Source organism: Pocillopora damicornis, chromosome 9 (genome assembly GCF_964200805.1).
Source record: "Pocillopora damicornis chromosome 9, jaPocDami1.2, whole genome shotgun sequence".
Lineage (NCBI taxonomy): Eukaryota > Metazoa > Cnidaria > Anthozoa > Scleractinia > Pocilloporidae > Pocillopora > Pocillopora damicornis.
The window spans coordinates 7,709,728-7,722,978 of NC_142678.1; the positions used below are offsets into that span (position 1 = coordinate 7,709,728).

The following is a 13,251-nucleotide window of genomic DNA, read 5'->3' on the forward strand; positions in this document are numbered from 1 at the left end:
ACAACTAGGACAATAACGTCCTATGGGGAAAACTTTTCAAGCGGCCGATGTACAGTTTGACGACTTTATTCCTTTGACAACCTGTTAGTTTACTAAAAAAAAAACAAAAAACAAACAGACGTGCTCGGCTCTTTTGATGACGATATCCCTATGAACCAATGAAAAGTTGAGAGAAAAAAATGTTTTCTCTGTATATAAAATGGCCATGATGTCGAGCTTAAATTTTTATTTTTGAAGCCATTCGAGTTCTGAGGCTGTGCGTTTTGAAACATGAGGGTTGTTGCGGTAATAACGTTGGTTTTCGGCTGTACCAACCTTGTTAATGGTTACGAGGAGTCCCTCGATGGTCCTACGGCAACTGAAATGGGACAAAGCAGTGATTTTCTTCATGGAAAAACATTCATAGAAGACGAATCGTCTGGTGGTTAGTATACTTGTTAACAAGATACAAAAAATGACTGACACGATTCTTCGCTTTTCAAGACCATTTATTTCTTTATTATTATTTTTTTATCAATCTACTTCGCACATCTGTCTTTTTCGCTTAGCCGTTGTAAAGCATTTTAAAGTTTCCTCTTGTATTTGCGGCTAAGTTACATAGCACGGAGACTTTGTTGATGAAGTAAGAGATAAGAAGAAGAAATTTGAAATTGCCTGTTTAAGTTATGTATCTCGTGTTGGTTGAAAATTTTCTTTAGTTCCCCCAATCATCCCGTGTATCCCCAATCCCTGCAAGAGAGGAGCAAAATGTCTGCCGATCCCTGGGAATGATTTCACTTGTAAATGCCCGGCGGGCACCACCGGAAAAACTTGCAATAAAGGTAAGCAAGGTGCTTGAAGATAAATATCATCTTTCACATTTTCTATTCATTTGAATGAGGTGGTTGTCAGTACCATATAATCGTGTCCTTATGTGAAGGCTACGTGAAAGATCCTTAGATGAATGTCAAGTATAGTTCTTAAATAAGACATATTTGAATAAAATGGGGTATTTTTGTGGTTTTTCCTCTGTTTTGTTGACCCGTATCGTTTTTCTGTTACGCCAGATCCCCCAACTGATTTCAAGATAAAGTTAAAACGAAAAATTGTCACCAAACGACATCTGGACACTGTTTGCGTACAACGCGCGTAATATTCATTTCAGTTGAACTGTCGTTACAGATGTCGACGAATGTGCAAACAACAATGGCGGATGCTCACACGATTGCAGCAATACAGATGGAAGTTATGAATGTCTTTGTCCTGATGCAGAGCTGTCATTAGCTGATGATAAACATACTTGTGAAGGTAAATTGCAGCCGGAAAAGCCCGGAAAGAACTTAAAAATCCAATTCAAAGCATAGAAATACGATAAGACGAGTATATCTACAAACTATATTTCATTTGAAATAGATTTAGCTATTTTTCGGCTTTCTCAAACTCAATGGGAATGAAAAAAATAATTCTTTCAAAAGAAATTATTTCAGAAAATGTGTTTCGAAAAAGATATTCCCTTGCTATCAAAGTTAACAGAAAATAAGGTTTGTGCCTTTGTATTTATTCCTAACTCTTTGAAGTTATCATAAGTCCATATAATGACAAAAATTCATCTCGTTTATTTCTGAAAGCCCGAGGAGTTACCGTCCAATGTCTGCCAAACCATATGTCGCACCATCACTAAAGAAGGCAAAGTAAAAACAAGTAAATTATCTGAAGCGTGGTAAACTGCAAGGGACCAGGTCGCAAATGGTATTAATTTTGCCTCTGATCGGTTAAGATGGTAGCAAAGAATGAAATAAAACCAGTATAAACCAAGCTTGCTTGCCGCAATGGATTGAAAAATTATTGTTTACAACTAACACAGTTTATCCTTTTTCTAGCTCAAGGAGTCACTGTGGATTGTCGTCAAAATGACATGTCCATTAGTATCCCCAAGCCCATACTCAAAGGAATGGACAAGGAACATCTACGCCTCCTGGACCCGAAGTGTGGAGCAACAGAGACTAAAACGCATTTTGGTCTCAAAACGCCGCTGACTGGCTGTGGCACTAAAAGAAGGCACACCAAGGCCGCCATTGTGTACAGTAACAAGGTCCTGGAGATTCCACTGAAAAAATCTGATCTCATCACACGCGTCAGAGAGATTGAGATCCCATTCAGTTGCTATTATTCCAACAGCAGATTGGCTACGGCTGTTGGATTAAAACCAAAGAACAGAAAACTGGTCTTCATGGAAAAAGGGAAGGGAAAATTTACAGTTGTCTTGGAGATATTTCACAGTCAAGGGTAATGTTAAAGGTCCTTTCGAGTTTCTTAACTCCCTTAAAGTAACTAATAACGAGGAGCCAATGAGATTTAACTACTCCAACTACGGGAGAATAACTGCAACCCTGTAGTTTTGTTTGAACATCTGCTTATTTCTTGAGGTGGTGGCTAAGATCACTTAGTGTGCGGAGTAAAGGTTATCGACATTTGAGCAGTTATCAACTCCGTTTACCTGCTTTCATTCCTCTTCTATTGGTTCTTGTCCAATTTTTTTTAATGAAATATGCAGATTATTGAATGTACGGCGTTCACGCGTTAATCGCTCTTAAAATTTGCAACACTTAGATTGTGTTCTATGCTGAAAATCATTGCAAACGATGATTTTAATACCAGGTTCTAGAGATCTTTAAATACCGTAATTCGTTCATGGCAATAAAAAGACCAAACTTCAATTTGTTCGATCAGCACATTGACAAAGAAAAATGACCCAAGGGATCTTTTCTGTATTTAAGCTTTCCTTATAAAATATAATAATGCAAAATAGAATTCGTCTATTTATAGACAAGTTATTGAGTTTAAGCAAAAAAAGCTTCTACATGTATGATTTTATTTATCTTTTTTTTTTGCAGATTCACCACAGCGTACGAATCCGATGATTTTCCTATATCTTTGAAACTCCGCCAAAGTATGTTCGTACAAGGAAGAGTCGACAGCAAGGATAAAAAGCTATCAATTTTGCTTAAAAAGTGTTTTGCCACGCCCACTGCTAACGAGAATGATGCCACAAAACATGATATCATTTCTGATGGGTAAGCCTGTTACATCAGTATCTCTCTTTATGGAAATAGGTCCAAGGTACGTGCACCTGGTTACTTTAATATTTTATCTTTTTTTTTCATCTTACAGCTGTGCTGTCGACGATACAGTCCAACAGCTTCCCTCCCCAGTAGGCAAATCTCGTTTCAGCCTCGAAGCCTTTCAGTTCGTCAAGCAGCCCTTCGTTTTTATACACTGTCACGTGGTTATCTGCAACGCATCTGACCTCAAGTCGAGGTGTGCCCGAGGATGTGAATCGGGTGGCCGAGTGAGACGCGAGCTTGGAGAACAAAAGGTGTATTCGCTGGCACAAGGACCAATAACACTAGACTATCAGAATGCTTATGAACAAGAAGATGAAAAGAACACTAATGATAAACCTGCCAGAGAAGGTAATTTGAGTAAGCTCACCACTATCTTTACTGATTTGATGTTTGGCAATAGTACAAGCATTCTTACAGATGGAAATTAAGATCAAACTAAATCCTCTTGCTTCTAGTTTTTTGTAAAATGGGTAATATGTACTATCCAGGGCAAGTTTCATGATCACTTTGATCTAAATTTATGAAAGAAAAGCTCGATTCGAGCTCACAACCAGCCCAAGATATCAGCTCAAGATTCGTAATGATCACACCAATAACAACAACTCAATTAGCTCAATAAATGATTAAAATGAAGATTCATAATTTTTCTTTTATCACTGTGATGACATTTAAATGAACGACATCATTTGTTTTACTTTGTGGGATCACCTTCTTTCTTTTATTTTATGACAACTCCAATTTAGCTTTAGTTTTATTTTGTTTTGTTTTTTGTGCGTCAAATTTTAGGTAACAACTGTGAAATTTCTTTTGACTTTTCAGCGGATATATACATCCCAATCCTTACTGCTCTGGCCGCCTTTACAGCTCTCACTGTGCTCGGTTTAGCGTTCACAGCAAGGAGAAGAATGTTAAAATAACTCTGTCAATTTCAGTGCAAAAAAGAAATGGAAAATTCCTGTAAAAGCTTCAGTTTACCGAATAAAAAACTGTTGTTGAACTATTCCATGGTGTTTTTCGTCTTCAAACTTCTTTGCTGTGGGCGATAATATATATTTTTGCGTCGCACTTGCAAACCAATCCTAACATTTAAATCTACTGAAGCACGCTTTAGTAAACTATTAAACCACAGGAACGCTCTTTTTATCTCAAATAATAAATGTTCAACTCTTTGTTTACAAATTCCAGATTATGAAAACTCCGTAGGTCCAATAGAAAGAGAACATTTTTTTCTCACTGAAGTTGAACTGGTCCTGTAGACCTGCATAGTTAAAGAAAGTTGAAACTCTTGCCTCTTTCGTACCCTGACAGTCTTATCAACTTGCCGGGGTAAACCTCGCTGTGATAGCACACGCAGAATGATAGGACAACCTGATAAAAGTGTTTGCCGCTGAACGTACCTGAATAAGAGAAAATTGCGAAAATATTCTTTTCCCCTTATAAACAGTTTGCTTAGCTAAAGCTCCATTCTGGAATTTACAATAGATGGTAACAAAAATTTGGTATACATTAATTTAAACCGCTCTCGCCTATTGATCAGAAGTCAATTTAGGTGGACGTAATATTTGCTCGTCATGACAGGGTTTGCATTTTGGCAGTTAAAGGGGAATTTTCTCAAAACGATTCAATTCTTGGTAAAGCGTGGGAATAATACAGCCTTGGCTAAAAAGGACCGCTCTTTACCTTGTACCTGCTAAGCAAGTGCAGGGTTTCATTCTTTACTTTACAGTCTCGCTACTACGATGTGCAAATTTCGTAATCACCATAGTTTATCATACGTCAAAAGCTCTCTTGATTTGTCTACTGTGTTTTAAGGACAAGTGCTGACATGGAAATTGGGCTTTTAACAAGAATAGATTTACTCGTGACCAGAGAGCCAGAAAAGCGTATCTTTCAGCCTAAGAAAAACACAAATTTGAGCAAAAAAGACGTTATTTCGCACAAATAGATTTACACTTCGTTCATCCAGTCATTTTCCCATTATTTCTCTTTCAAAATATTTTTGATAAAATTTTTCAATATTATCTAATACAAATCTTTATTTTCCAATGCCGGACATTTGTGTAATTTATATCATTTAATATAAAACTGGCGTAGGCAAACCGCTGGAGTAGGAGGACTGGGCGAAAATAAACTACCAAGGTGCAGTAATTAAGGCAAACCTCTCTGTAACCAGGTTAGGTCTAAATTATTCTTCTTAATTTTTTTTTCTCAGTTCTTTAGCGGGTGGTATTCGACAACTCTATAACCAGTCTTAAGGCTTTGTAACACCTTAGAAAAAGCACTCGAAAAGTGTTATGGCGGGAGATATGAGTGTTGCGAGGGGCTTAGTGTTGTTTGGTAACTAACAGCACCAAAGTTCAACTGCTCTTCACAGAGTTTTGTTGCGCTCACTCAAACTTGTATGTGGGTTACCGGCCACATAAATGCAAATTCCGAAAAAATGTTTTAATAGATATAAGCCGAAAGAATTTGATTTATTTATTGCATATTTTTCTCTTTTTTCTAACTACACAGTAGACAATTTTGATCGAAACTAAGAACTGAAAAAACAGCAAACGCAAGCAAAAATTTTGTGCAGACTTTTTTTAACAAACAATTTCCTAATGGAAAAGAATAAAAAATCACATAGCTAATTGCGTTGTATTCTTTTATAATTTCATCTCTTTAGTTTGATAAGAAAATTAACTGCTGGAAAATTAAGGACGAATAAAGAAGTTTTGATACATGAATGATTTCAGTGGATGTCGACCGTCAAATTTACGCCACTTTCAATATCACCTTGTGTTACTAGCTTTTCCATGCTATTCATTACTCGAGAGGGAATTACATCATTCTTTTATTTCTCCATCGCTGTGAACTCATAGTTTTGTTTCACCTGGAAATTGCGCATGCAGACAACTGTGAGAAAGAGCATTTTTCGCAGTTTTCGGTCATTTCAAAGCGAAGAAACCTTTTCTGTTGGATGAAACACACCTTTCTGGACAATAAAAAGTCGCGAGAAGATGCCCTTCTGTGCTTTGTAGAAAAAAATAAGATGTCCTCGCAATGATTAAACAAAGAGTCAAACCCCCTCAAAAGAGACGAGAAATCTGAAAATTTATCGTCTTTAGAGAGGACCATGACGTTCAATTTCGCAACTGTTTTGATGCTTTGCAACGCTCTCTTCGTGAATGGCAAAGGTCTCCTACAAACAGAAAAAGATCAGATTGATACTGCTGACCTGCTTAAGCAACTGCAAGAACCTGAAGATGATTATTTCCCTGGAAAAATTGATAACCGTTTACCTCATGAAATGTTCCTGGAGGACTCATCTGATGGTAAGAGCACTATTCTTTTGAATCCAGTCACTTTCTTTATCTCTTGGGCAAACTTCCAGGAGTCAGCACCACTCTTAGTTCCATTATTTCTTAATCATTTCGATTTTCGTAACCAACTGATCGTTTGTCCCATCATATCTTACAACAACAACAAAACAAAATAGAATAGCTTTCCTCGTGATATAAATTACGTTCAATATCAAGTTAAATTATTCAATCGTTAACTTTTATTGCTCATGTGTACTAGCTTTAGATTTCAGGCTCAGCTACATAAAATGATCAATGCGGCTACAAAAAAACGAAGGAATGATCGTCATATTGTCTTATTTTTGTCTTGAGCGCTTGTTGGAACAATTTAAATGACCTGGGATTTCAACTTGTTCCCTACGATTTGAGAGGCTAAGGTTGATTTATATAATTAATGTCCTCGGTGCCAATAGTGTCACTAAACCCCTTTCGAAAAAGAGATAGGAACTTGATAGCGATAGTTCTGAAGATTTGTGGTTGATGATCAGATTGTAAATAAAAACTTCGGTTGTTTGACTTCTTGCACTTTCTTAGAAGGATATTCTTAATTACGTGCATTTCGATTGAGTATCGTAAAACTGCAGACAGCGCGGGAAAACGCATGGAGCAAGTCGTGATTTGTTTCACTTTTGAATCTTATTGGTTGAGAGAGTGGACCAATCACAGAGCGAAGTAAAGCAAAGCCAAAGGAATCCCGGATTATTCTCGAAACTCGATTGAAATTGACAAAAAACTGAATTATCTGAAGCGTGGTAAACTGCAAGCGACCAGGTCGTGAATGGTATTAACTTTGCCTCTGATCGGTTAAGATGATTGCGAAGTATAAAGTACGCACTACCAGTATAGAGCAAGCTTGCTTGCAGCAATCGATTGAAAAATTATGAAACGAATATCTAAGCGATCCTCGCAGTTATGAACACTACTCGATGCTTGAGTACTAGTGAAAATAAGGCCCGAAAAAAATCCGGCCTCCACTACTTCAATAGTGTTCATAACTGCGAGGATCCCTTACATATTTGTTTCTTCAACCGAAGTTCACTTAAATAAGTTTCATATATTTACAGCCATTCATTTACCACTTCGAGGGTTTATTTGGAAACAAAATAATAACCAGCTTCCAGTTGACTTGTTAGCTCGGTTGGTAGAGCACTGTACCTGCATTTTTTTTTTCAGGCCTTGTTTTCACTTCTACTCAGGTAATGTTCATAACTGCGAGGATCGCTTACATATTCGTTTCCTCAACCGCAGTTCACAGTTCTAGAATTTCTTACATTTACCGTAATTTGGAAAATTATTGTTTACAATTTTCAAAATTTATTATTTTTCTAGCTCAAGAAATCACTGTGTATTGTCGTCAAAATGACATGTCCATCACTATCCCTAAGCCCATACTCAAAGGAGTGGACAAGGAACATCTTCGCCTCCTGGATCCGAGCTGTAAGGCGACAGAAACTCCCATGTACTTCAGCCTCCAAACGCCACTGACTGGATGCAAGAGTTCTCGCAGATCATCCAAATCTGCCATTGTTTACAGTAATACGGTCCTAGAGATTCCCCTGAAAAACTCAGATATTATCACAAGCATCAGAGAGATCGAGATCCCCTTTAGCTGTTACTATTCCAACAGTGAAATCGCTGCAGCCGTTGGTTTCAAACCAAAGAGCAGAAAACTAGTCTTCTTGGAAAAAGGGAAAGGAAATTTTACGGTGCTTTTGGAATTTTACCATAGTAAAAGGTACGAAAGAATAAGCGTATCAGTGTAGGTTTGTAGTGGTTTGATGATCGATCACTTATATTATCTCATCTCGGGTGGCTAAAGCTTTTTATCGATCTAAAGTGAATATGGAACAAGGGCTAAATAAATTTTAACCCTTGAAAAATCACAAATATTCAAAGTTTTTTTCTTAAAATAATTTCACCAATCTCTTTTAGATACATCAAGCCATACGGTCCTAAAGATTTTCCAATACCTTACAAACTTCGCCAGCAAATGTACTTACAAGGGAAAGTAGATAGCAAAGATAAGCGGCTGTCAATCATGTTTGAAAATTGTGTCGCCACGCCCACTCCTGACGAAAAGCACGCTGTAGGACTCCAAATTTTAACTAACGGGTAAGTGATTAATTTCTTCACTTCTCTCAAAAAAACCATTACTTTATCGTATGGAAAAATGATGAGATTACAAAGAAAAGTCAATTGAGACAGAGTGCATTTTAGTTGATTTGTTTTTTGTTCTTCTCTTGGTAACAACAATTTATTGTCGTGAAGAGAGAGGCTACTTTGCTATTTATTCAGCCCAGAAATTAAACCAGAAAAGTAGCGACAGCCCATCAAACAGAGAAACAAAGGAGCCGGTCAGAACTCCAGGTAGACAAATGGAGCTCGATACGTTCAAAAGCATCAACAAACTTTATTTAACTCCTTATTAATAACATTTATGGATATATTAATGATGTAAATGAAAAATAACGCGCTTCTGATCGGCTGAAAACGAGTCCATTTTTCCATGTAGCGCGCGCTGTTAAAATTTTGTCTGTCTTGACTATCTGTGCTGCTCTTTTTCACTTAAATTATAGATAAGTAATAACATTGTTTCTCGTGAAATTTGGAGCTAATAGGAACATGTTAATTTTTCAAAGACTACGATTTGCACTCGCCCTACGGGCTCGTGCAGTGAAGGAACGGGAAATGCTCGTGTTTGATACTAGCCCTTCGTTAGAGCTCTGAAGAAGGGCTGACGCTCGAAACTTCAGCCTTTCAAATCTTTACGGTGGCCAAGTTATGTTTTAACTCAGTTTTTAACATTAAATTACCTGCTCTCCCACCGACGCAGCACCACAGTTTCTTTAGAAACTTACCCCTTTATTCGTTAGTTCTCGTTAGCTAAGAAAAAGTCCTGTGCAAGGCTGAGAAGAGTCAAACGAGATAAAATTTATCTCTGTGACCTTGTGTGTGGTAAAAAACATTTATTTTTTTTTTTATTTCCTCTCTCTGCAGTTGCGCCGTTGATGATACCGTTCAATTTCATCTCGCTCCCACAGGTTATTCTCGCTTCAGCATGGAAGCCTTCCAATTTGTTAAGCATCCCTTCGTGTTTATTCACTGCCATGTGGTGATCTGCGACGCATCAGATTCTCAGTCAAGATGCGCCCGAGGTTGCGTGCCGAGTCCGCGGCGAGAGCGACGCGGGATCGAAGAAAAACGAGTCTATTCGTTAGTTCAAGGACCACTAACGATCGATGACTCTTCGGAAGAATTTGAACCATCGAATGACGAGACGGCGCAAAACCCGCCGGAGATTGAGGGTGAGTAGAAGTTAAACGAGTAAAAACCCTTCGCTCATCTTGACTTCAAAACGATTTAAGTTTACAGGTGAAAACCTGGATAAAGATACGAACTTGTGATGTAAGATGAACGTGCTAGTTCCCATTTAGAGGAAGGATATATTTTGACTTGTTCATAGATTAATTAGTGGTGATTAAAGCCATAAATCATTTTTTTCCTCGATCAGTTGTCACATATCACCATGTTATGAGACAAGGATCTCGCTTTCATTACGAATAAATAAATTGCGTTCTTCTTTATTTCGGTGTACACATGAAAAATCGAAAAAAAAAATCTCGTTAATATCCGCGTTACAAGTTATTGATTACAATTGGTTATTGCGTACAAGTTATTGATTTCTGAAAGAAAAATTCTTTAACGCCCAAGAGAACATAAATTAGAAAAAGCTGATAAGAACAGTAAGTTGAATGATTAATTTTAATTTTCCCATCAAATTAGAATAGTGTGAATATTATATAGAAATTAACCGTTTTTTCGGGCTTACAAACACAACTACGGTTCAGTCGATTAAACAGGGATAATTAAGGATGAAAGAGACTGTCGCGCACTGCAGAAGACGAAGTTTTTGTTGATAAAAAGAATATACTTAGGCTTTTTAAGATGTGTAGACTATTATGTGTCTCCATTGTAACAGAGGTTAAGAAGCTTTAAACTATCATCATTTCTATTTCATTTCAGTTGAAGTCAATATGCCGATTGTGGCTACAATGGCCGCTGCGACAGCTTTTACTGTGTTCGGTGTCGTTTTTGTGGCTTTGAGAAGCAGACCACACCAGAATTGACGACTGGCAGCGTAATTCTTGCTAAACTTGATAAAAATCAATAAAATGTTTCTTAAAACCTTTGTGATTTGTATTACGGTAGTACATAGAAATGCAAAACTTTGAGCCGTACATTTGAGAGAATTTCTCTACGATATCTTCCCACATTAATCCTCTGTCATACAAATTTTTATGACGCTAGTTTAGAGAATTTGGTGTTGGATCGAGTAATAAATAAATCCCCTAACTGATATTTTTTAATAAAATACAAGCAAAAAATTGCTCGCTCCCGATTGACTGAAAACGAGTGCATTTTTCATGTAACACAAGTGCAAAGTTGTGACAAGAAAGCAAAGTTATAACACGAGTGCAAATTATAGATAGCACGCGCGCGCTGTCAAAACTTTTTCTGTCTTGACTTTACTGCAATGCGTTTTTCATGAAAATTGTTACTAAGTATTGACATGAGTTCTCGTGCAATTGGTTTAAACGAGTGCTTGTAAATTTTTCAAGGACTACAACTTACACTCGTCCTGAGGATCCGTGCAATTTTGTTGTCTTTCAAAATTTACTCGTGCTTACTAACACCATGTTGCACTCGAACATGTTGTTACCCATACTTAATCTCATCACATATATGCATGATATTGTATAGATATTCTAAAGAGAAATTCTGTCTTCGTAATTCATGGAGGGTTAAAGAAAAGAAAGCATCATTTGTTTATCTCTGACAATAGTCGGCTCACACTCTGCGTATTGCTTTCTCCTGACAATTATTTTTTTGTTATCTTTCCTTCACTTGTTTTAAGATCCCTTTCACAAAATAGTAGCCTTGGTGGGAAGGAAAACCTAATGAAACAAATGATAGCTCGTTTCTAGAATAATCATGCATCTTCCTGCGTTGTCACTGTTGTTAAAAGTACTTTAAACATTATTCCAGCACATTAGTTCCTTTATTGTGAAGATTAGTTCAGGCACTGAGGTAAATTTTTAATCACCTAAAAAGATGCAAAAACAAAGCATTTCTTAATACAGAAACAATATGTTTCGCTGAAGATCTTCTAGCCATCATGGGCGAAAAGGAATAAAACTGCATAATTAACCTTAAAAAAGGCCGCTACGTGACGAGGTAATACACTAGTGTAATTAAATATTATCAACTGAGTTGATAACGTAAATTGGACACCGTAGAGAGTTTTAAAGCTGACATTTCGAGCGTTTGCCCTTCGTCAGAGCGAATGGCTAAGGGTTTCGAAATGTCAGCTTTAAGGCTCTCTACGGTTGCCAATTTACGTTATCAACTCAGTTGAATATAATTAATTACCCTTTTATACCCTCCCAATGACGCAGCACCATTGTTTTTTTCGAAAACAACCCCCTTAATACACCGGAGTTAAGAGAGTGTCTCTGTAAGAACGGTCCGGTCGATTTTGCTTGAGACACAGATTTCGCTCGTTTCTCGTGTGTTGTAAGACATTCATGTACCTATACTAAAACCACAATCAGTTTGATCGGACCTCTTTATTTTTCAGAGTTTTACGGAAATTAAGTTTCCCTCGAGCGAAGGCTTGTCGTGACACTTTTCAAGACTTTAATTTCATACAACTTTGGAGGACAATTTACAAAAAACTACGGAACTCAGCAAAAAACAAATACCACAGCCATGTATATTAACTCTATCTTATCTATCGAGGCGACTTTCGTAACCATCACGTGTCAATCAAGGAAACAGGAAGACTTGAATGACACCTTATTGGTTCGCCTAAATCACACACGCCAAAACTGATCGAATTCAAGGTAAATTTTTGAGAAAGTGAGGCGTTCTTAACTGATCCAACTAACATAGCTAGGAAGTAGGTGCCATAGAAAAGGTAACTATAGAAAAAAACTTTGCGGCCCGACCTTTACGAGAACTTTATAACTCTGTGAACTTACCTAATTTTCGGCAATCTCCAAGTTTGGCCGCCATTTTGAGGGACTTGTAAACATGAAGCGTAACCGATATAAATCAAGCAGGTAGATTTAAAACCGTCAGAAATACATACGGAAGCAATTCAAATGAACTTTACTTTCAATTCAAGCGGCACAATTTGAAATTGTTCGTTAAACTTACCATCCCCATGCGACCATTTATTCCAACAATTCAAACGCTACAACTAGTGTTCGAATTCCCCTCGTCGATTTCAACGCAAGAAATAGCCTGTGCCACCCAAGCTTCGACTCGAATGTGAAGTACGAATCAAATAACATAACTGCTTCATCTTCGCGGCAATATCACGCTGGTATTTTGATTTTCCGAGCGACAAGAACGGTGATCAGAATCGATCGGTTTGTTTACCTCACAGACGTGACCGCTGACCAGCTGCTGAGTGAAAACAGTACGGTTCAGTGGCGAGGGGCGGGGTGAGGGTGGTTGCGGGCAGATTATAAGAAGATTTTTGGGAACATTCGAACATATGCATTAAAGTATCATGATAAACATTAGGATTCTCAGCCTTAATGCGAAGGCATGCTTCGTGTTGCAGACAACTTTTATTTTACTTAGTATTCTTTTTTTATTTCAAATACATTTCGTTCCAAATAGGAATAGCATCAGTTCATAGATTTAAAAACAAATCTTTACCAAGTAAATAAATGTGTTTAGATAATCGAGATAACCATTGAATCTCTTGTATCGCACCGGAAATAACGTGTCTT

General features: G+C 37.4%; 3 protein-coding genes across 3 annotated transcripts; all 3 read left to right on the forward strand.

The window, feature by feature from the left end:
* Positions 1–216: 216 nt before the first annotated feature.
* On the forward strand, positions 217–4,049 carry LOC113683273 (ZP domain-containing protein-like). Its single transcript, XM_027200496.2, has 7 exons — positions 217–424; positions 699–821; positions 1,162–1,287; positions 1,860–2,265; positions 2,874–3,053; positions 3,151–3,452; positions 3,924–4,049. The coding sequence occupies exons 1-7, from the start codon at positions 271–273 to the stop codon at positions 4,019–4,021; spliced, it is 1,389 nt and encodes a 462-aa protein (XP_027056297.2). The 5' UTR covers positions 217–270; the 3' UTR covers positions 4,022–4,049.
* A 2,173-nt stretch (positions 4,050–6,222) lies between these two features.
* LOC113683275 (ZP domain-containing protein-like) lies at positions 6,223–8,564 on the forward strand. Its single transcript, XM_027200499.2, has 3 exons — positions 6,223–6,421; positions 7,778–8,183; positions 8,381–8,564. Exons 1-3 carry the CDS (start codon positions 6,223–6,225, stop codon positions 8,562–8,564), a joined length of 789 nt encoding a protein of 262 aa, XP_027056300.2.
* A 799-nt stretch (positions 8,565–9,363) lies between these two features.
* On the forward strand, positions 9,364–10,634 carry LOC113683280 (oncoprotein-induced transcript 3 protein-like). Its single transcript, XM_027200505.2, has 2 exons — positions 9,364–9,753; positions 10,472–10,634. The coding sequence occupies exons 1-2, from the start codon at positions 9,507–9,509 to the stop codon at positions 10,573–10,575; spliced, it is 351 nt and encodes a 116-aa protein (XP_027056306.2). The 5' UTR covers positions 9,364–9,506; the 3' UTR covers positions 10,576–10,634.
* Positions 10,635–13,251: the final 2,617 nt, after the last annotated feature.